The 24,113-nt window shown below is 38.8% G+C and overlaps 1 protein-coding gene across 1 annotated transcript in view; it reads right to left on the bottom strand.

The window, feature by feature from the left end:
• Positions 1-361: 361 nt before the first annotated feature.
• Positions 362-24,113, bottom strand: part of stxbp3 (syntaxin binding protein 3) — a 64,430-nt gene continuing 40,678 nt past the window's right edge. The window contains exons 12-19 of the mRNA XM_043699711.1: positions 23,131-23,196; positions 21,446-21,526; positions 21,122-21,260; positions 14,106-14,209; positions 13,472-13,570; positions 3,590-3,675; positions 2,371-2,519; positions 362-1,453 (exon numbers count right to left, since the gene is read on the bottom strand). Of these exons, the coding sequence (XP_043555646.1) occupies positions 1,392-1,453; positions 2,371-2,519; positions 3,590-3,675; positions 13,472-13,570; positions 14,106-14,209; positions 21,122-21,260; positions 21,446-21,526; positions 23,131-23,196 (786 nt within the window). The 3' untranslated portion in view covers positions 362-1,391. The remainder of the gene's footprint in view (positions 1,454-2,370; positions 2,520-3,589; positions 3,676-13,471; positions 13,571-14,105; positions 14,210-21,121; positions 21,261-21,445; positions 21,527-23,130; positions 23,197-24,113) is intronic.

Raw genomic sequence — 24,113 nt, 5'->3', positions numbered from 1 at the left:
ATCTGTTTCCACACTGTTGGGATTCTGTGATCTTCCAGGATCTACGATTTGTCTTTGTAAAGATCTTGTGTACATGTCTGTAAATTTATCTTTTCCATCTTTGAAAAGAGTTCCACTTCCCAACTTTCACAAACACTACTGAGATTAAGGACTGAGTGTGCAGGAATTAAAGTCACAAATCCATGTCAAATAACTCTGTGGAACAGTGTATTAGTTCACTGGAATTGCTCAACTAAGATTTCCATCAACAGAAATTCAACCTTTCTAAACGTCTCAATAGGGAGTTTAAAGTAGACATTACACATTCTATTTGATTCACTAAATGTGACCATGTCATGAAAGTACCACACACACACCTCAGTATAGTTGTTAGTTTAATAGCTAGGCAGAAGATAGAACAAATTCAAAACAATTTATAACTTTGTCAGATGTTCAGCACTTTCCAAAAAATATTGACGTGCACTCTCCTTTATAGCATTTAATGGATAAACAAAATAAAGCAGTGAGAATTAGCCTATGCAAATAGTTACAAGACTCACAAGAAGAATTCTACCCCTCCTACCCTCACTGACCTTTACCGTCACATCATATGCATACTAGAATTGCATTGGCACCCCAAAAAAAATACAATGCACTTTCTGGGTGGATTATGCCTCAAGGCTGACAAATGTGTTGCATTTTAACTATACATGTGAGTATAACGGAATTTCCAGGAACATCCTGCACATTTTCATTATTCTAATACTGTGCTGAAATCACATTACAGATTGCACCAGTTCTAAATTTGTTTTCTTTGTTTATAGAAGTGCATAGTTTTACCTGTTTGGAAAATTAAAGAACATTGATTTCACATAATAAAGCCCTAGCTTTGACAAAGTTTTACGGAGTTTGTCAAAAGCATTTACATTGTAACATTCATTACACAGATATTTTTCTTTTACAACTGGAAATTGTAAATTTAACAATTTTATTTAAGACCCATGTTAGACATAAATATATACTTTAGACAATATATTCAAAATGCTGTTTATAAAATATACAAGGACTACAATCAACATAAATCTCTGAAAATACACCCATATAGTTATTGCTTTTATAAAATACATGCAATAGTAGTGACACCCGAATTATAAACTACAGTCTGGCATTCTTGTGTATACAACTGTTTTAGGCAGTAGATCTAAAGGGAAAATCCTTTGTCAATGGAACTCTGCTGGAGCCATAATTTACAGTATTTTAATTACATTACTTTAGGCACTTTACACTAGTCAACACATTTGTGAATTCCAAATCATCAAAATATTTAGGTAAATAAGATTAACCATACAAAACCTTATCTTTCGTATTTGCTGAAATCTATATGTGACTGGTTTAATTCAAACATTTCGCTTTCATTTGTTCAGGTTCTGCAGATCATCTAGTAGTCTTGTGGGTGTAAGAATATGAGTTGACCCTGCAGAATAAACCTGTGTGTCAGTTTGGCAATTTGCAACTGCATGACATTATCCATGTGCACATTGGCTTAAAGCTTAATCTACTTCTCCCAAAACCAGGTTAGTTTCTCACTCTTGCATAAATATTCACCATGTTGTGATGATGCTGCTCCTTGAATAAGGTTATGCTGTTCTTGTTTTTTTTTCCCCCAGAGGGGTCGGAAAAGACACAAGTTCCAATAAGTTTGGGTTTCAATGTGTTTTAGGGCAAGTTTGATAATAGCTAACAGATTCTGCCTCAGGCAAAAGGCTTTAGCATTTAAAAAAAAACACTGGTACAATGAAAGGGGAGTGACCAGTTTTCCCAGCTCAGCATGTCTATGGTTTAGTCTGGCTATTCACTGAAAGCAGTCAGGCAGGTGAAAAAGCTGCTGGAACCATGGAAGCAGGTCCAGGCTGATCCTCCTCTCTCGCTGACATCTCTCTTCGAAGACCCTAATTTTGATTTTACCTTTTGTGCCAAGGAGTGTTTATGGGGTTTGTTGCAAATATTCGGAACAGTATCCTTAAGTTGGGATGATCTATTGGGTTTTCGGATAGGTTACATTATTCTGTATTTTGTTCTCTTCTGTTTGTGTTTCATTCAGTAATCTTGTAAATTCATTCTGTCTTATTTGAAACTGAGTGGTTTGACCAGCTGTATCCTATCTGGAATATCCACATTATACCTGCTTAAAACAACTAGAAAAACTAGGGTCTGGGCCATTTTCTTGAAATGTTTTATGGGGGGGCTGGCCTGGTCCATAAAAATGTGCTTCCTTTAAACTTGAATTAGATCACACAGGGTCAAACAAAAGAGCTAAAATCTTACTCTCAACATTAAAGCCTAAATACACAAAGGCAAAACTATTAACAAAGAGATTTTAGAAGTACTTACCAACAATCACTTCACAATGCTTAACATTGCTCTGAGAAACTTCATATGCAGAACGCATTTCCGAGTAAGTGACACCTCCTATTATGAATATGATTAGTTTCACACCTCTACGGTCATCTTGAATATTGCTTTTGTTCCCCTGACGAGCACTAAACAGGAAAAGACATAATTAGTTAATATACAGTCATAGAGATGTACTGCACGGAAAGAGAGCCTTCGGTCCAACTCGTCCATGCCGAGCAGATATCCCAACCCAATCTAGTCCACCTGCCGGACACAGCCCATATCCCTCCAAACCCTGTGGAATTTCTTTCATTTTCTCTGTAGCCTAACAGTTGCATATAAATTTCCTAATTTCTTCAAACAGACATTTAATGGAGGAGAAATTGCATGGATATAGAAAAAGAATGGGGCAGTGAAATGAACTAGATTTCTCTTTGCAAGAGCTATTGTCAGCTGTATGGGTCAAAAGAGGCTCTTTCTCTGCTCCTGGTTCTGAAGTATGACGTTCTTTTAGGTACTCCTCATTAAATAGTGTCTACCTCCTGAGGTCAATCAAATCAAAATACACGTTATCCTTGTAAGACGACAGTCTTTCTGGATATTTCCCTTAGAAAAGTATTAGAAAAACTGGAAATTCAACATTATGAAATCAGGAATGCCAAAGTAAAAGATGCACTTTACTAAGAGGTTCCATTAACCAATTCCTAGACATGAGCTCAACACTACATTTGAAACATTTCCATCTCTGCTCACTACAATCAATGGACACGTTCTGTCAAAAGGTGATCACAACAGCAATGGTCCATTGGAAATACCAAGAATTTTGTTTTAATCCACAAATTATAAGTCTTGCATTACTGAATTGTACAATTTTACCTTTTACCCCAAAAAATATCAAAACGAATCCATTCAAGGTTCTTTGACAAAATACTAATTCTCCTTTCATTAAGAAAAACACAAACAAAATAGTCAATCCACTGCTATTGTACAACAACCTATGAAATCTCTACAGGTACATCTGAAACAGTAACATATGATCTAATTAAAAGTTGGGACACAAACTGTTTTATAATGTTTTCTTTGTATTCAATTGGTCAGTAAAAAGTTAAAGTCTATATTCATAATTAACAATTTTGTCCTTTTCAAACTTCTATTAACTTTACTGAAGTTGCAGAAAAAGTTTCACAACTGCTTAATAGTTAAAGAAAATTCATACCTTACAGCTCCAGAGTCATTCCGAGCAGAACTACAGCCTGAGCACTGAGGCCATTCCAGGGAATTAAGCTTGTTTGCAATGGAATCCTGTACAAAACAAAATCGTCACATTTATAAACCATAGTGTTCAATGTTCTGAGGTTTCAAACAGACAGTAGAATGTGTAATAGGAGACAGTAGAATGTATAGATAAAGCAATAGCAATGACAATAGCATTGATTAGGACTACTGTTTAAAACACAACTTTATCATAAAATCTGGCTAACAACAAGGAACAAAAAACCCGGAATAATACCTGCATGTCAGTTAATTAACCAGAGCAGCTCTTTATTTCATTTTAATCTGTTCCTTTGCTATTCTCCATATCCTTTAAAACTTTTCTTTCTTAAAAAATACTATCACACTCAAACACTATAGCGCATTCAGCATCTATGGTCCATTGGTAGCGCATTCCACATTTTCACAACGTTTGTCTGATATTCTTTGTTTTAAGTTGTTCAGCAGTTGAGGACTCTGGGTCTTTAATAGATGGAGTTAAGAAGGATGGGGGGGTGGGAATCTCACTGAAATTCACAGAATACTGAGAGGCCTTGATAGGGTGGACGTGGAGAAGATGGCTCCACTAGAAGAAACTGGGATCCAAGGGCAAAGCCTCAGAGCGAAGCAACAACCCTATAGACCTAAGATGAGGAGGAATTTCTTCAGCCTGAAGTTGGCAAATCTGTGGAAGTCATGGCCTCAACAGCCTTCTGATGCAAAATTATTGAGTGTAATTAAGACAGAGATAGATAGGTTCTTGATTTAGTAAGGAGATTGAAGGTCACAGGGAGGAAGAATGGGACTGAGAAATATACAAGCCATGACGAATGGCATAGCAGACTTGGTGGGCCAAATGGCCTAATTCTTTTCCTATTCCTTATGGTCTTACTTTAATCAGGATTGGCCTTTTAACCAGCTTTGTTTTCTGTATAAAATTGCATTCCCTCTTGTGCGAGATCCCCCTTCTTATCTGGTTAGGCAATCTTCTCATTATTTCAAACTATACAGATTCGTGACAGACTAAAAGCTGATGGTCAATTTCTCCAATTCTACCCCCATAGAATCAACTCTCTAAGCCAGTGTGTTAATTCTGATGATAGGGAAGATCAGACTTCTTTTGCTCTTACTTACATTAGTCTAGAATCTGCAGTCTAAACATTCTGCAGGTGATTACAAAACCTCATCTTTGGCATTCATTCCATTTTCTGGAAATCTAGATATCTCACAACAAAATAGACACAGTTCAGGGAAAAACCTTGTCCTAGTCAACTTTCTGTACTTTATCAAACAGCAGAATACAATTAACATCCACTTGAACAGGAAAGAGGGGACTATTATTTAATGAAAGGAAGGCATCATTTTCACAATGCAAGACTACTCCAGTTCTGCACAGGGGCACTGGTGTCGAAGCTCCAATCCCACCCAATCCAATCATTAGGAAAGAAAATAGGAAAGCAAATAAAAATTTCACATAAACTATACAAATAAATACTATGCCACAAGTGATATGGCAAATGCTCAAAATTATTCAGTCCTGCCCAAACATTATTGCTCAAGTATGTTATGTTGACAAATGACATAGGACATGAGCAGGGACAGGAATGGTTATTGCAGGTTCCGGGATTTAGATGTTTCAGTAAAAACAGGGAAAATAGTAAAAGAAGGGGTGGTGTGGCACTGTTAGTCAAGGGCAGTGTTACGGTGGCAGAAAGGACATTTGAGGACTCGTCTACTGAGGTAGTATGGGCTGAGATTAGACACAAGAAAAGGAGAGGAGCTTACCCTGTCGGGAATTTTCTATAAGCCTCTAAATAGTTCCAGAGATGTAGAGGATAGGATAGTCAAGATAATCCTTGATAGGAGCCAGAGTGACTGGGTAGTTGTTATGGGGACTTTTAACTTTCCAAATATTAACTGGGAATACTATAGTTCAAGTACTGTTAGATGGGTCAGTTTTTGTCCAATGTATGCAGGAGGGCTTCCTGACATAGTATGATATAATTCCTGAAGAAGGGCTTATGCCCGAAACGTCGATTCTCCTGTTCCCTGGATGCTGCCTGACCTGCTGCGCTTTTCCAGCAACACATTTTCAGCTCTGACATAGTATGTAGACAGACCAACAAAGGGTGAGGCGCCACATTAGATTTGGTATTGGGTAATGAACCTGGTCAGATGTTAGATTTGGAGGTAGGTGAGTACTTTGGTGACAGTGACCACAATTTGGTTATGTTTACTTTTGCGATGGAAAGGGATAGGTATATACTGCAGGGCAAAGAGTTATAGCTGGGGGAAAGGCAATTATAATGCGATGAGGCAAGATTTAGGATGGGGAAGGAAACTGCAAGAGATGGGCACATTATAAATGTGGAGCTTATTCAAGGACCAGCTTCTGTGGGTCCTTGATAAGTATGTACCAGACAGGCAGGGAGAAGGTTTTCGAGAGTGGGAGCTGTGGTTTACTAAGGAAGCTGAATCACTTGTCAAGAGGAAGAAGGGGGCTAATATTAGGAGGTGGTGTGATGGCTCAGTTAGGGTGCTTGAGAGTTACAAGTTAGCCAGTAAAGACTTAAAGAGAGAGCTAAGAAGAGCCAGGGGAGGACATGAGAAATCATAGGCGAACAGGATAAAGGAAAACCCTAAGGCTTTCTAAAGGACATCAGGAATAAAAGGATGACTAGAGTAAGATTAGGGCATGGAGTCAAGAGTAAGATTAGGGCATGGAGTCAGAGGAGATGGGGAAGCGCTAAATGAATACTTTCTGTCAGTATTCACACTAGAAAAAGACAATGCAGTCAAGGAAAATGCTGAGATATAGGCTACTAAATTAGATGGGATTGAGGTTCATAAGGAGGAGGTGTTAGCAATTCTGGAAAGGGTAAAAATAGATAAGTCCCCTGGGCTGGATGGAATTTATCCTAGGATTCTCTGGAAAGCCAGGAAAGAGATTGCTGAGCCTTTGGCTTTGATCTCTTTGTTGTCATTGTCTACAGGAATAGTGCCAGAAAACTGGAGGATAGCAGATGTTGTTCCCTTGTTCAAGAAGGTGAGTAGAGACAACCCTGGAAATTATAGACCTGTGAGCCTTACTTCGGTTGTAGGTAAAGTGTTGGAAAGGGTTATAAGAGATAGGATTTATAATCATGTAGAAAAGAATAAGTTGATTCGGGATAGTCAACACAGTTTTGTGAAGGCTAGGTTGCGCCTCACAAACCTTATTGAGTTCTTTGAGAAGGTTACCAAACAGGTGGATGGGTGGAAAGCAATTGATGTGGTGTACATGGATTTTAGTAAGGTGTTTGGTAAGGTTCCCCACCGTGGACTATTGCACAAAATACAGAGGCATGTGATTGAGGGTGATTTAGAGGTTGGATCAGAAATTGGCTTGCTGAAAGAAGATATAGGGTGGTGGTTGATGGGAAATGTTCCTCCTGGAGTTCAGTTACTAGTTGGCTTCTGCAAGGCTGTGTTTTGGGTCCACTGTTGTTTGTCATTTTTATAAATGACCCGGATGAGGGCATAGAAGGATGGGTTAGTAAATTTGTGGATGAGTTGTGGTCGGTAGAGTTGTGGATAGTGCCGAAGGATGTTGTAGGTTACAGAGAAATATAGATAAGCTGCAGTGCTGGGTTGAGAGGTGGCAAATGGAGTTTAATGTGGAAAAATGTGAGGTCATTCACAGGGCTAATGGTAAGATTCTTGGTAGTGTAGAAGAGCAGAGAGATCTCTGTGCCCAGGTACATAGATCCTTGAAAGTTAACACCCAGGTTGATAGGATTGTTAAGAAGGCATATGGTGTGTTAGCTTTTATTGGTAGAGGAATTGAGTTTTGGAGCCATGAAGTTATGCTACAGCTGTACAAAACTCTGGTGTGGCCACAGTTGCAGTATTGCAGTATTGCGTACAGTTCTGGTCACTGCATTATAGAAAGGATGTGGAAGCTTTGGAAAGGGTTCAGAGGAGATTTACGAGGATGTTGCCTGGTATGGAGGAAAGGTCATACGAGGAAGGGCTGAGAGACTTGAGGCTGTTTTCATTAGACAGGAGAAGGTTGAGAGGTAACGATAATCAGAGGGTTAGGTAGGTTGAACAGTGAGAACCTTTTCCCTCGGATGGCGACGACTAGCACAGCGGGACATAGCTTTAAATTGAGGGGTGACAGATATAGGACAGATGTCAGAGGTAGTTTCTTTACTCAGAGTAGTTGGGGCATGGAATGCACTGCCTACAACAGTAGTACACTTACCAACTTTAAGGGCATGTAAATGGTCATTGAGTAGGCATATTGGATGAGGATGGAATAGTGTAGGTTAGATGGGCTTCAGACTAGTTTCACAGGTCAGCGCGACATCAAGGGCCAAAGGGCCTGTACTGCGCTATAATGTTTTATGTAGAGTTCTGAATGGGCTAATTCATGAAAATGTACAAATGGTAAATGAAGCACTTTATACAGGTTGATTCAAATAACTCCTTTTCAGCATGTACACCACCTCAATTCTTAATGACAATAATATCAGAGATGCATCAAAATAGTTTAAGACATTTCATTCAACATAAATACCATTTCACAGGCCAATAACATCATGCATCAAGAGTATCTATTTTATTTCCTGGAAACATTATCCCAAATTGCAAGTGAACAGATTAAATTGATGTAAATTTCAGATTGAGTCAACAGTTAGTATTGTTCCAGGATCAAGTGCTATAAATTTCAAGGTGCTAAATTGCTTAGTCACATTTTTACCATTCACTCATCATTTTGGAACAGCTTAGCAAATGCGATTATCAATTGTCAAAGTAACTGTTTATTAAACTAATTATCTGAAGTGTCTTGATTTTTGAAAAAAGAAATACTTCTAAGATGTGCGGCCCTGTTACTCAAAGAATTACAGATAAACAGAGAAAATAGGGGATGTAGGCCATTCAGCCCTTCAAGCCTGCTCCACCATTCAATACAATCATGTCTCAACAGGTTTCTCCTTCTCCCAGTTCTGAAAGGCCTCCCCATATCCTTAAACTATCACCTCTGTTTCTGGATGTCCCCATCACTGTAAGCACCTTTTCTGCATCTATCCTGTCTAACCTTGTTAGAATTTTATAGGTTTCGCCGAGATTCCCCCCTCATTCTTTAAACTCCAGCGAATACAGTCCTACCTGATCCAGTCTCTCTTACAGAAGAGCAACTTGTGGCCAGTTATAAAACAGGACATCTATCTATCTTCTTGGCCAATAACGGTGTGACACAAATAAAGAACAAGATACTAGAGAATAAACTCTCAAAAAAAAAAGAAACATTCATTTGAAGGAAGATAGCCAAATCTTTTAATTAAAATCTTTGTGAACATCTATCCCTCAGAGTAGATGCACTAGCCTACTATCCTCTTTCTATAAGATAAATGTGCCACTAGTAGACTGCAGCTTGAAAATGCTTATGTTAATCTGGTTATGCGTAAACTTGCAGGAATGTTGGGTATTGCTCTGGCCAAACATTCTCCTACAGGAAAAGTAGTTCAAATGCAGGAAACAGGGTATTATCACCAATCTCTAGTATCCAGTCCTGGAACAATGCTTTTAGCATTTTGAATTCTAAGCAAGAGTTAGAACTTGAATATACTCTCTTTCAGTTACTCCCAATTTTGTTTTCCTTGGAAACAGCCGGAAGGTCACATAGTGGGCTACAAGTTGGCTGTGGGACAGCATAAAGTTATTCACTATGGCAGCAAGTATAGAACTTTTTTTTTAAAGGATTGAGACGTTGATGTTCAGAGGGACTTGCGTATCCTTGTACAAAAACATAAGGTTGAGATGCTTATACAACAGACAACTAGGAAGGCATTTTGCTCACTGCCCTTTACTGCAAAGAGATTTTAGGACAAGAATGGAAAAGTGTTGCTACATTTGCATAGGTGTTGGTTTCCGTGTTTAAAAAAGATATACTTGTACTGGAGACCGTGTAGTAAAGGTTCACTAGATTGCTAACCAAGACGATTGAGTTGTTCTAGGAGTCCTATCTAAGTCTCAGGAAATTTCACTTGGAGTGAGAGTATGAGAGATCTCGTTGAAGAATGCAAGACTCTCCAGGGACTTGACTGGGTAAGCACACAGTTTCTTCTATGTAGCTGGAGAATCTCGAACACAGTTTTAGGACAAGGGGGTGACCATTTATGACAGATAGGAGGAGAATTTCCTTCACTAAAGGACTTCTGCAACTTTGGAATTCACTACCCCACACTTTTGAGAGTGTCCAATGAATATATTTAAGATAAAGACAGTTTTTTGGTCTCTCAGGGCTTCATGTGGTGTAGACAGAAATGTGAAATTGAGAATAAATGTGATATTGAATGTTGGAGGATCTAATTATACTTCTGATCTCAATCCTTATGTTTTGTTCTTACTTTCCAATTAATGACCTTAAATCTGAACTTCATAATGCTACTGACGTTGCTACTAAATCTCAGATTATTTTTAGAAAGCTTATCATTTGGTCTCTCTCACCAAAATCACGTTCATGATTATCTAGATTTCTCTAAAATCAGAAATCACACATCACCAGGTTATAGTCCAACAGGTTTAATTGGAAGCACTAGCTTTCGGAGCACTGCTGTTGAAGGAGCAGCGCTCCAAAAGCTGGTGCTTCCAATTAAACCTGTTGGACTATAACCTGGTATTGTAAGATTTTTAACTTTGTACACCCCAGTCCAACACTGGCATCTCCAAATCATCTCTAAAATCAGTCTCTGATGTGTGGCTGAGATGTTTATGTTTCACTAATCTTAGAGTTTCCAAATGGTATTCATCTCTCCAAGGAGTTCACTGACATTAGGAATGATCAGCCATTCAATTTTATACACTTGCTGAAAATTCATTAACTTTCAGATCAGCAGCCCTAACTACACACAAGCTCCTATTCCATGGATTTATTTATTGGGCTAACAGTCCATCCTATTGCTTTGGAGTTGGTCGGACTGTCAAAATATATAAATTGCAAACAAGCTCAATTCAAAGTTGAGTTTTGACAAAACTGAACTCTCTAATTCTTGAGATGTTCCTAAGTCTCCTAATGAAGCTAAGTTTCAAGCCGTGTTTGGTCCTCCTCAATAATTATTTAAAGACTGCTGCTTGGATTTTAATATTAGAGTTGATGTATCTCTACACCTTCCCTGTAGCCGTAACACTATATTCTGCATTCTGTTATATTACCCTGATGTAGAACATAGAACTTTACAGTACAGGAACGGGTTCTTTGGTGTTGTGCAGAACATGACGCCAAATTAAACTCATCCCTTCCGCCTGCCCTTAGTCCATATCCCTCCTTTCCTTGCTCATTCATGTACTTATCTCAAGGTCCCTTAAACTCCCCTACCGTATCTGCCTCCACCACCACCACCACATTCCAGACTCCTACTACATTGTGTTAAAAAAAACTTGCCTCTCATCTCCTTTGAACTTTTCCCCCCTCATTTTAAATGCATGCCCCCTAGTTTTAGGCATTTTAACTCTGGGAAAAATATTCTGAACATGAACCCTATCTGTGCAACTCTCAATTTTATGGATTTAAAACAAGTCTCTCCTCAGCCTCCGCCGCTCCAGACAAAATAATGTGTTTTTTCCAGCCTCTCTTTATAGCTCATACCATTTTATCAAGGCAGCATCCTTTTCTGGACCCCCTCCAAAGCCTCCACATCTTTCCTATCACGTGGCAACCAGAACTGAATGTAATACTATAAGTGTGGCATAACCAAAGTCTTATAAAGCTGCAACATGACATCCTGACTCTTATACTTAATTCCCCAACCAGTAAAGACAAACATGCCATATGTCTTCTTTCTCACCTTATCTACTTGCATGGCCACTTTCAGGGAGCTATGGACTTGAACCCTAAGATTCCACAGTACACCAGTGCTGTTCAGGGTCCTGCCATTAACTGTATACTTTTCCTTAACATTTGATGTTCAAAAGTGCAGCACCTCAAACTTATCCGGATTAAACTCCATTGGCCATTTCTCCGCCCATAACTGCAACTGATCTATATCCCGTTGTATCCTTTGACAACCTTCTACACTATCCACAACTCCACCAATCTCCACATGGTCCGCAAACTTACTAACCCACCCATCTATATTTGCATCCAAATCTATTTCCACCCCATTTCTCCACCTTCTCCCCCCTACCCTTAATCAAGCAAGAGGCTTGAGGGTGGAAATTCCTCCCATCCTCAACTCATCCCACTTAAGGACCTCACCCTGCCACTACTTGAATGAGGAACTTGGAATCCAGCCCATCTTCTAGCTAACAGATTTGTCCATAGTTTTCTGGCAGGAAGGAGGTCCCTTGTACTCAGACACAGCACCCAAGCAAGGGACCCAGCATCAGGAAAGGAGGTCCTTTGTGGGAAGGCACCCCCTCCCCGATCTGTAAACCCTTATCTGCAAGCCCCACTCATTGCTGCACCCTCTATTCCCTCCAGAGATACAGTGTCAACCCGAGTACAATACCAGCAGTGGCCACCCACTCCCAGTGACACTGTCAGTATTGGACAGCAGCTGCCTCATTCATTTAACTGAGAGCATGTTGCTGTCTCGGCAAGCACCAGATTTCCTCTTACATCCTGCCTTTACTTTATTAATTAATTTAATTAAGGCAAACAAAATAAATCAGATACAATGTTGCTCTCTCTGTTGAAGGAAATCAGAAAAGCAGTCTGTTGTTGACACAAATTTTAAAGATTGTGAGTGGGGGAGGGGGAAATGGGAAGAAAGAAAAAGAAAGTGAAAAAACTTTAATTCATATTGCGCCTTTAATGATAAAAGATGTCTCAGGGTAATATAAAACTAAGTATGACAATAAGCCATGTACAGAAATGCAAGATCAGACGAAGCAAAGCTTGGTCAAACAACAGGTTTTAAAGGAATGTCTCAAAGGAAGGAAGTGCAGTAGAGGGTCGAGGGGAAGAGAGGTGTAGTTACTATGCTCCAGAGCTCAGTGCTTTAGGTTACTGAAAACATGGCACCCAATGACAGAAGCATTAAGTTTGGGGATGAGTAAGAGGCCAGAATTAGAGAAACAGAGGGTACACAGTGGCTCAGTGGTTAGTACTGCTGTCTCACAGCACCAGAGACCCGGGCTCAATTCCAGTCTCAGGTGACTGGAGTTTGCGTGGGCTTTCTGAGTGCTCCGGTTTCCTCCCACAATCCAAAAACGTGCAGATTAGGTGGATTGACCATGCTAAATTGCCCCATAGTGTCCAGGGATGTGCAGGCGAGGTGGATTAGCCATGGGAAATGCAGGGTTACATGGATAGGGTAGGGGGTGGGTTTGAGTGGGATGCTTTTTGGAGTGTCGATGTGGACTCAATGGGTCAAATAGCCTGCTTCCACACTGTAGGGATTCTATGATTCTATGAATGTGGGACTGGAGAAGACTACAGAGACAGGTAAGGGTGAGGCCATGGAGGGATTTGCAAACAAGTCTGAGGTTTTTAAAATTAAGACATTATTTGACACAGCAGCCAAGACACAGTAGGTCAGAACGTACAGTGACAGTTACAGTCATAGGGAATGACAATGGAAAAGACAAGTTAATACCTGCAAAACTATTAAAAATATAGATTTAAGTTATAATTATGGAGTTTCAAATTAGAGCAACACACTATTGAAGTAAATGTAATTGGGAGCTGCTTGACTATATTCCAGGAACTATTTGTAATAGCAATGTTTGCAACTAAATTATGTTGTTATCATTATGAACAAACATTTTTAAAATATTCTAATGACTTTAATGCTATAAAACATAACAATGTATTCAAATAAAGAGAAGTATTGTGTATTTATACTTCAGATAATGTTACCTCCATGATATCTTTAATGAATGGTGTCCATCTGGAAAGCTGGTAGCTCTCCTCGTCACTGCGATCCTTCCGAGAAAGTTTATGGTTCTGACCATCAGCCTGGCAAAAGGCATGCATTAGTAGGGAAACATTTTAAGCAAATGCTAACAATATCATTGTCAGACATGATTCGGAGATGCCGGTGTTGGACTGGGGTGTACAAAGTTAAAAATCACACAACACCAGGTTATAGTCCAACAGGTTTAATTGGAAGCACACTAGCTTTCGGAGCGACAAACACCTGATGAAGGAGCGTTGCTCCGAAAGCTAGTGTGCTTCCAATTAAACCTGTTGGACTATAACCTGGTGTTGTGTGATTTTTAACATTGTCAGACATGATTATGTTCACACTTTTCAGTTAAATAAATTATTGGCCCTTCTGTGCAAAAGGGAAAGAAAAAATCTAAGAGGAGCTGACAGTAAAATTCATCTGTCGGTTTAAATTTGTCAATCAACACATTTCCTCCAAAGGTGATAAAATAGCTCCCATGGTTTTTAAAAATTCACTTCTGCCTCACTTCCAGTGTGAAGTCCAACCAAAACCAAATATAAAAATATGAAGTCATTTAATAACTGGTCTGATGGTTTAACTTACAGAGAAAATGGGTACGTCAAGAAACTTCCAATTTTCAATAATATTATGGTACTCTGTAACCTTTCCATGCTGGATAAGCTTTCTCAGGTTCTCCTCTGTAGTACCTTTAACGGAAAGCGAAAGCAAATAAGCAGTGATCATCTTATAACAGAATCCCATCAAATTTGTTTTACAAACACATGATCCATGTCACACGTAAACACTTGTTTCTAACTTCCAACAATACAATATGCATATGAATATGCCTGATAAGCCATTGACAGAGTCTTAGTGTGTGCCTGGCTATGAAGCTGGATAGAAACATACTATTTCATGGTAGGCAGTTCTAGGGTGGGGTCAGGGAAGGGCAAGAATAGATGTTCCAGATTCACCCAGTATTTCTCATGCTTATTTTGCAGAAACCAAGTTATTTCAGGCTTACACCTAATGCACCATAAATATCACTTTGTGTGGGAACAGAGTATAACAAGGCCAGAGTGCAATGAGGTACAAGTGCTAACTTGGAAACTGGGTGTAGCCTCCAGACGCTGGCGGGTGTTCAAGGCTTCAATTAAGAGGGCAGATAGATAACTGGCGAGTTTTTAAGGTTATATCCATCAAAACACAGTATTTGAACCAGTACAGGGGAGATAGAAGTATTGAATTAGATTTATAGTTTAACTTGCTAAACTACTTTGGTATAAGTGCTTTGGTACAGTCGATTGAAATTTTTTAAATGGAAACATAATAAGTTAAAGTACAACACAATAAAGCTGACAGGGCAAGTGATGTATTGGAACTGTAGCTGGGAGGCACCTGTGTGATCCATGTCAACCACATCTGCATTAAATATCTTAAGGAACTCCAGCTCAAATTTGAAGAACTGGAATCTAATCTTTAGATAATCAGGGAGGGGGTAAGAGTTACTTGGACTCCTATTCCTAAAGGCAGTCAAAGCCCTTCGACTAGGTACTTCAGATTTGGTCTATGGTTAGGACACAGGAGGGCGTGACTGCAAGTGAGGCAGACATGGAAATCCAGAAGGCAGCAGTGAATGAGCATAATCCTTCATTATTGTTCAACAGGTTCAACCTGTGTGCATAAAGGAAGCTAGGGCTGCCAGGAGGAAGAGTAAACAGACCATATTACTGGTACAGGAAGCCAGTTAATTGTGGGGAGCAAACTAGAAAAGTAGCAGTAGTGAGGGACAACATAGTCACATGGACAGATACTGTTCTCTAAAAGCTATTTGCCTGTCCAGTGCCAGGGGTGAGGATATTGCTTCAGGCTGGAACTTGGGAGTACAAGGGCAAAGGTCTGGTTGTGTTGGTCCACGTCAGTACAAACAATATGGATAGGACCATGGAGGAGTATCAGCTGAAGGAGTATGAGCAGCTAGCGGCTAAATAATAAACCTGAACCACAAAGGTAATAACCTCAGGGCTATTACCTGAACCTCGAGCAAATTTGCATAGGCTAAATAAGATTAGAGAGATGATGCAAGGCACAAAGGTTGGTGTGGGGAAAAACAGGTTTTGATTCACTGCTTACTGACTCCAGTTCTGGAGAAAAAGGGAGTTCATCCTTTAGGACTGCGACTACATTCACCTGAACTACATTGGGACAAATGGGGACAGAGAGGACACGCAAAGGGAGTCTTGGAAGGTTGAGAGAGAAAAGTCAAGGCAATAGTTCAGGGTAGCAATGTGGGTAATACTTACCAGAGTGACACAGGAAGGGTCAAAACGTGCAAACATAAGAGAGCACCAGCAAGTACGATCAGAGTAGGAAAAAAGGGCGAAAAGGTTCTTTACCAGAACATACACTGCATTTCTTACAAGATGGATAAATTGTTTGAACAAATAGCAATACAAGTACATGATATGATAGCCATTACAAAGGCACCATTGCAAGGTGACTAAATACGTATGGTTACTTGATATTTCTGAAAGGACAGGATAAAAAGGCAAAGAGCTGGAATGGCTCTTCTAATAAAGAATGTGATCATTAGTGAGCAATGACCCTGCTTCAGGGGATCAAAATGTAAAGTCAGTTCAGTGGAGATAAATGTAATAGCAAAGGAAAGTCGTCACTAATGGTTTATCAGGCCCCTGACAGTAGCTACACTGTAGGACAGAGTGTAAATCAAAAAAAATACAATAATTGTGGGAAATTCTAATCTTCAATTAAATTTAACTAATCAAAAATTGGCAAAAGTAGCCTAGATGATGAGTTCTTAAGGTGTATTCGAGGTAGTTTTTTTCTAAACAATACATTTAGGAACCAACCAGGAAGCAGCTTAAATATGGACCTGGTAGTGTGCACATAGACAGGATTAAAGAATGATCTCATAGCAGTACATCCTCTATGTTAACAGCGATCAGAACATGACGAATTTCACACTCAGTTCGAGATGGAAAAACTTTCATCTATTTTCATGCTATTGTATTAAAATTAAAAAAAGGCAATGAGAAGGGTATAAAGACACAGTTGGCTCAAGTGGAATGGGACAATTGTTAAAAAGGTACGGCAATAGAAGAGGAGTAACATACATTTAAGGAGCTATTTACTAACTCTCAACAATGCATTCCACTAGAAAGAAAGATGCAATGAGAAAGATGTTTCATCCATACGTAACTCAGGAAGTCGAGGATGGTATAAAATTGAAAGTACAATTCTGCAAACAGGAGTTTAGGAATTGCTTTAGAAACATGCAAAGTACGACCATAAAAAAACTAAATTGGAGTACAGTTGAAAACTAGTAAGAAATATAAAAATAGATTACAAGAGCTTTGACATAAAGGAAGGAAACTTACCTAAAGCAAGTGTTTGAGCATTTGAGGTTTAGACTGGAGAATTAATAAAACAAGGAAATGGCAGGAGCTTTGAACAAGTTTTTTTTAAATTGTTCTCACAATAGGAGGGACAGAAAGCATTCCAAGAATAATTGAAAATCAAGAAGCACGAAGGGAGGGAGGAACTTAAAATAATCATGATCAATAACAAAGGAAGTACCATGAAAACTAATGTGGCTAAAAGGTTGTCAAGTCCCCTGGACCTGACGGCCTGCATTTTAAAGACCGGAAGTGCATGCAGGTAGAGTGGATACGTTGGTTATAATTTTCCACAATTCCCCATTTTCTGGAGAAGTCCTAACTGATTGAAAACCACAAATACTTAACATCACTATTCAAGAAAGAAGGGAGATATTAAGCTGGAAATGTTTAAAGATTCACCAAGCAGAATAAATAAAAAGTGGAATCAGGAGATACCAATGTATCTTCCCATTCCACTTTAGCAAAGCCTGTCTTCATACTCTTGTCATTTTGCCTTTATTTAATTTTTAAGGCAGTAGCTTTAAACATCAATTTTTCACACTCACACTGAATGTGAAATTCTATCACATTATGCCCATTCTTATCTTTAATACAGCTGTGCTCAATGGTTAGCACTGCTGCCTCACAGGACCAGGGGTGTGGGTTCAATGCTATTCTTGGGAACCATCTGAAAGGAGTTTGCATATTCTCCCTATGTCTGCGTGGGTTTCTGCCAGGTGCTCCAGTTTCCTCCCACAATTCAAAGATGTGCAGGTTAGGAAGACTGGACATGCTATCAGGGAACCATGCTAAGTGGATTAGCTATGGTAAATACAGGGATAGGGTTAGGAGGGTGGGTCTGGATGGGATGCTCCTCAGAGGGTTGCTGTGGACTCAATAGGCCTAATGGCCTATTTCAACAACGTAGGGATTCTGAGTGTCATATGAGGTCATTAATTAGTCTTACATCTGTTACTGTGAAAATGCCAAAATCTATTATTTATATGGTAATAGCAGGACATTTAGAAATCATAATACAATTAATCATGCAGAGTCATCATAGCTATCAAAAATCACATAAGACAAAGTTATCATTTTTTGATCAGCACATGTTGTTGGAATCGATAGAGGTTTGGCTAACAAGCAGCTATGAACAGAAGCTAGATAGGCTCAGGTTGTTTTCTTTGGAGTAGAGAAGGCTGAGGGGAGAACCTGATAGAGGTGTTTCAGATTATATGGGCATATCCAGGGTGAATAGAAAGCAGCAGTTCCCCTTAGTCAAATGGCCAAATACAAGGGGGCATAATTTTAAAGTGAATAGAGGAGGTTTGGGGGATGTGAGAAAAAGCTTTTTCACCCAGAGGTTGGCGGAGACCTGGATTGCACTGTGTTGGAGGGTAGTTGAGGCAGGGAACCTCACAACCTTTAAGAAGTACTTAGATGATCACTTGAATTAATTTTCATAACATTCAAGGTTATAGGCCTAGTGCAGGGAAGTCCGATTGTATAGATTGTAGTAGTTTTGGCGATACAAACACAATGGGTCAAGATGCCTCTTCTGTACTGTATAATTCTATGATTCAGAGAACAGAGATTCAGGGATAATGAGTCATTTTCAAATTGGCAAAGTGTAATTAGTGGAGTGCCAAAGAGATCAGATTTGGGGCCTTACTTATAATGACTCAGATGACTGTATTGTAAACAAATTTGCTGATGACACAAAAATAGGTAAAAAAGCAATTTATGAGGATGCAAAGAGTTTGTAAAGAAATAAAAACGGGTTAAATAAATGGGTAGAAAACGAGCAGTTTGAGTATAATGTGGGAAGATACAATGTCCCTTTGGCAGAAATAACAGAAATTTAGCATATTATTTAATTGGAGAGAGACTGCAGAACGCTGCAGTATTGAAGGATCTGGGCAGGCATTTTTTTACATGAATCACAAAAAGTCAGAATCCAAGTACATCAAGTGACTAGGAAACCAAATAGGTGCTGGCCTTCATTGCTAAAGATAGAGTACAAGAGTAAACAAGTCTTACTCCAGTTTTACAGGGCATTGTTGAGACCACACCTGGATTGCTGGGTAGAGTTTTGGTCTCCTTATTAAAAGGAGGGGCATTTTGCAATGGAAGCAATTGAGAGAAGGTTCACCAAGCCAATTCCTGATGGAAAGTTTTTTTTTTAAATCTTGAGGAAATGATGAACAGGTTAGGCCTATACTCATCGCAGTTTACAAATTTGAGAGGTAATGCTGTGCAAACATACAAGATTCTGAGGGGCATTTGACAGAGAAGAGGCTAAAATGAAGTTTCCTTTTTTGTGAAAAATTCTGAAACTAGGGGTCATTATTTAAAAATAAGGGGTCTCCCAATTATGATGGAGATGGAAGGAATTCCATCTCTCAAATTTGTTAGTCATAAGAATTATCTTTCACAAAAACCAATGGAATAAATTCAAGGCCAAGTTAGGCTGATGTTTGATTGACAAGGGTGTTTGGGGTTATGAAGGATAGGTGGGAAAGTAGAGTTAAATCCACAACCAGATCTGTCCTGGCCATACTTAATGAAGAAGCCAATTTGATCTGCCAAGTGGCCTATGCCTGCCCCTATTTGTTATGGTTGCCAGGCCATTATTATCTACACAGCATAAACAATTAATTTGGCATTTCAGACTTGAAAAAAATGGGAATATCTAAGGAAATTCAGAACTTTAATGATTTAGGACTCATACCACAAGGACAGAAAGTGAAAGTTAAAGATCCTTGTTGCGTTGTTTTGGTAGCTTTCCCCAACTATCTTAGAAGTAGCTGCTTCAAGGCAGAGTAGAATTAATTCAAATTTTCAATGTCATCAGTTATAGTATTAATTTTTGGCTTCTTCTGAACTGTAACAAATCTGTGATTCTGGGAACATAACCATTGGGCGAGATTCAAACCAGTTTACAAGCTCTTTTTCAATAACTGGGTGGCATCTTTAAAAACAAAATCAAAGGTGTAAGGTAATTAACATAATATCGTTTTCATGACATAGGATTATAGACACAGCAAAACATGATATCATTTTATACATTCAAATTAGTTGAAAATTTACACTCAAGTACATCACTTAATAAAATAATTCTTCAGTATCTCAGGCTAACTGTATCTGCTTTACAATGAAAAGCTCCAGGAAATTCTGCACATTACAGGGGAAAGTACGTCCAATAATGGCACAGGAAGACCAATAAAGAAAGTCAACAAAATCTTCTGGTGTGTCTCAATGCAAAATGCAGAGCTCAAAATAAGGAATCCAAAATTTCCTATGGCTATCTAACAGATCTTAATTTCAATCAACTTGGAATCAATGCAACAACATTTCTGCTCCTTAAGCAAGAATTGTCTGGAAGATTGTCTTGCAAGATCAGGAAAACACTCACAAAAGTGTTGCCTTTTATTCCACTAATACTATAGATTTAAATAATATCTATATTCAAAATGATTAGAGCACCAGTTGCCACAACAAAAATCAAATCAATTAAACAACTAAAATATTATTGTAGATTAGATTAGATTCCCTACAGTATGGAAACAGGTCCTTTGGCCCAAGTCCACACCGACCCTCCAAAGACCCATTCCTCTCACCTATATTTACCCCAGACTAATGCACCTAACACTATGGGCAATTTAGCATAACCAATGCACCTGACCTGCACATCTTTGGACTGTGGGAGGAAACCAGTGCACCCTAGGAAACACACGCAGACACGGGGAGAATGTGCAAACATCCCATCAACAGTTGCCTGAGGCTGGAATCAAACCCAGGTCCCTGGCGGTGTGAGGCAGCAGTGCTAACCACTGAGCCACCATGCTGCCGAATAAATGTAATAAATGCAAATTATGGCAATTGCTGAATTTGTGAAACAAAAACAGAAAGTGCTGGAGAAACAAAGCAGGTCTGGCAGTGACTGTAGAGAGAGAAACAGAGTCATGGTTTTGAGCTCAATACAACTTTTCTTTAGAACCTGGTCTGAGAATCAGATTATCATCTTGGTTTCGTGTGAAATGATGGTAAATCGCAACCCATCACTACTATGAAAAACAAAGCTAATGAGTTGATGCCATTCCTGTGAATCCATTTATAAAATGTATTTTAATTTGTAAAATTGCTGACTTTTCACATCACTGAATTCATAAATAAACAAAACAAACCCTAGATTCCGAACCAATGTCACATTTACTATACCATTCATGTGGAAGATATAGAGCAAGATGATCCTTAATTTGTCATAACTTTTGATGGACTTATCCAGCAAAATGGGTAGAATGATTCTCATTGGATCCTTAATTTTTTGCCGTTGTGCATCAGCTCCCATGGCAAGGTCCTTAAGGAAAGAACACTTCCTTATTAATAATGGATGTCAACAAATTTTTGAACAAGTTTCTTATTTAGATAAATTTTACCAAAACCATGTTCAATCTTTTAATTACAAAATACCATTCATGAAACTATCATTTGTTTTGCAAAATTGTAATTTCCAGTGTTCAGAAGCTTAAGAATAACAGTTACCTGCTCAGCCTTGCAGAGTTTTTCTACTGTTCCATGGAAGTGCCCCATGCAATCTTCAGCCAAGTTCAGGTGAACTGTTTGCTATAGTGGGAGAAAGCAAGATAAAGCAAATATGTTTTCTTTAACTTCAATCAGATTTAAACAAAAAGCCCAAGTAAGTCCAAACTTAACGATCAAATTCTCTGAATTGAGGCAAAAAACTGCCCTTCGAGAAAAATACTGTCCTTCACCTATTATTGACAGAATTATAGCTCATTGAATCAATGAGGCACATATTTTATTGGTCCATTGTGCCATTTAATTTACATGACAATAAAAAGTAGTATTTAAATCTATAGTATTAGTGGAATAAAAGGCAACACTTTTGTGAGTGTTTTCCTGATCTTGCAAGACAATCTTCCAGACAATTCTTGCTTAAGGAGCAGAAATGTTGTTGCATTGATTCCAAGTTGATTGAAATTAAGATCTGTGAGAATGTGATTGCACTTGATATCAAGACACAGTTGACAGAGTTTTGGCTCACTGGTTGGAGTCATACCTAGAAAGAGGTCTAAGGACATCTCTGTAGGAATTCCTCATGGGCATGTCCTCAGCCTATTTCACCAATGACCTTCCCTCGATCATTAGGTCAGAAGTGGGGACGTTAACTGATGATTGCACCATGACTAAGCACCATTCCTGCACTAAAGCAGTCCATGTCCAAATGCAGCAAGACCTTGGCAATATTCAAATATGGGCTGACAAGTGGAAAGTAACATTCCCACCAGGCAATGACCACCTTCAACAAGGGAGAATCTAACCATCATCCACTGACAATAAATGGTGTTACCATTGCAGAATTTTACATTTTTTTAAAAATTCATTCAAGGGATGAGGGCATTGCTGGCTAGGTCAGCATTTATTGCTCATCCCTAATTGTCTACAGGGCAGTTAAGAGTTAACCATATTGCTCCGGGTTTGGAGTCACATGTAGGTCAGACCAGGTAAGGATGGCAGTTTCCTTCCCTGAAGGACATAAATGAACCAGATAATTGACAATTGACAATGAATCCATGGTCATCAATTGACTCTTAATTCCAGATTTTTATTGAATTCACAATCCACCATCTGCTGTGGTGGGATTCGAATCTGGGTGCCAGAAGATCACCTGAGTCTCTGGAATAACAATCCAGGGGTTATACCATGAGGCCATTGCTTCCACTGAATCTACCATGATCACCATCCCGTGGGCTAGAAACTAAACTGTACTAGCTAGCTAAATGTATAGAAGGCCAAAGGTTAGGAATACTGCAGCAAGTAACTCATCTTCTCACTCCACCCCTGTTAGAACCTGTAATCTAGAAAACCACCTATTTGATCATTATCATCACCTCTCCCAATCCCTGCTTGGTGCCCAAATGTGTCCATATTTCTGTTTATTCGGGGATGTGTGATTTTCTGGTTCACCCCCAATCCTAATTACCCATGAGAAGGCTGTAATATATATTTCATTAAAACAAAATGCTCAAAACCTTTTCCCTTAAAATGTATCTAATTTATCACTATGAAAATGATTTATTTTCAGACTTCTATTCTCAGGTAAGATTACTCTAAATATGAGCAGATGTGAATACATTCATTCTGAAGAGTTATTACAATGCATTACACAAAATATGGAATTCAATTCAATGCAGTTTATTTTGTACCTTGGTCTTTTGCTTTCGGTAGTGGGGCAACTTTTTCATCATTTGTGATAAAGAGCTGAGAGTGACCTGCAAGACAAAAAGATTGCCAGAAAAAAAAATTAAAGGCAAGCATAACATAATGAGGCTCCACTTACAGACACTGACATTCAGTTTTGTTAATGTACATCTTGCTGCTGCAATTGTTTTGGAGATTTATGACAACAGTAAAATTAAGCAGTTGGTATAAAGGAATTGTTATTTCACAAGAGAATTACGGATCAGGGAGGTGTTTCAGCCATCTTAGTTAATCCATTCATATTAAAATCTCCATTCAGCAGCTCATTATTTTCTTGAAATACTCCAGGACTTTTCACTTGGATCTCTTTACATGTGACATGATCAAATATTCCATATTTAATTTTTTCACTTCCTTTTCTAGCTTATGTATCACAAAGACCATTTCTGAAATGTCTCCTTCACAGGCTGAAAAGCCTCTTCAGTTTGTCTTTCTGTTTAAGGTGCAACACAATGAGGAGTCAGCTTTGCAGCACTTCAGTGCATTATTTCCAGCATTTCAAAGTCTCTCTTATAACTTGGCAAATTGGAACTGGACACAGAACTCAAGATGTATTCTGACTGGAGTACTACATCAGTGTCTATACGTTCCATTGACTTGCACTCTACTGTTTAAGCAATGTCCTTCAATATATGTTGTCATGGTTTACTGTACTCAGCATTAATGGGTTTGTTGAGCATTGAGCTGATTAAAGATACTTGGATTTTTTTTCATTTGTTTAGTTTCAACACAACCATTCTTAGGAGTAGGTATCGCTCTTATGTTCCCAACCTATGTGAATTACTGTGCACTTTTCCCACGTTTAATTAACCTGCTGTTGGTTGATTCACTCATAGCATTTACAAGGATCAATTTGAAATTCCTCTATTGTCCCCATTTTGACATCATATGCAAATTTGCCAGCTTTCACCAAATTGCTGGTTGTAGA

Source organism: Chiloscyllium plagiosum, chromosome 11 (assembly GCF_004010195.1).
Source record: "Chiloscyllium plagiosum isolate BGI_BamShark_2017 chromosome 11, ASM401019v2, whole genome shotgun sequence".
NCBI lineage: Eukaryota > Metazoa > Chordata > Chondrichthyes > Orectolobiformes > Hemiscylliidae > Chiloscyllium > Chiloscyllium plagiosum.
The sequence above is the reverse complement of the archived record's forward strand: the minus strand, read 5'-3'. Positions and strand labels throughout refer to the sequence as shown.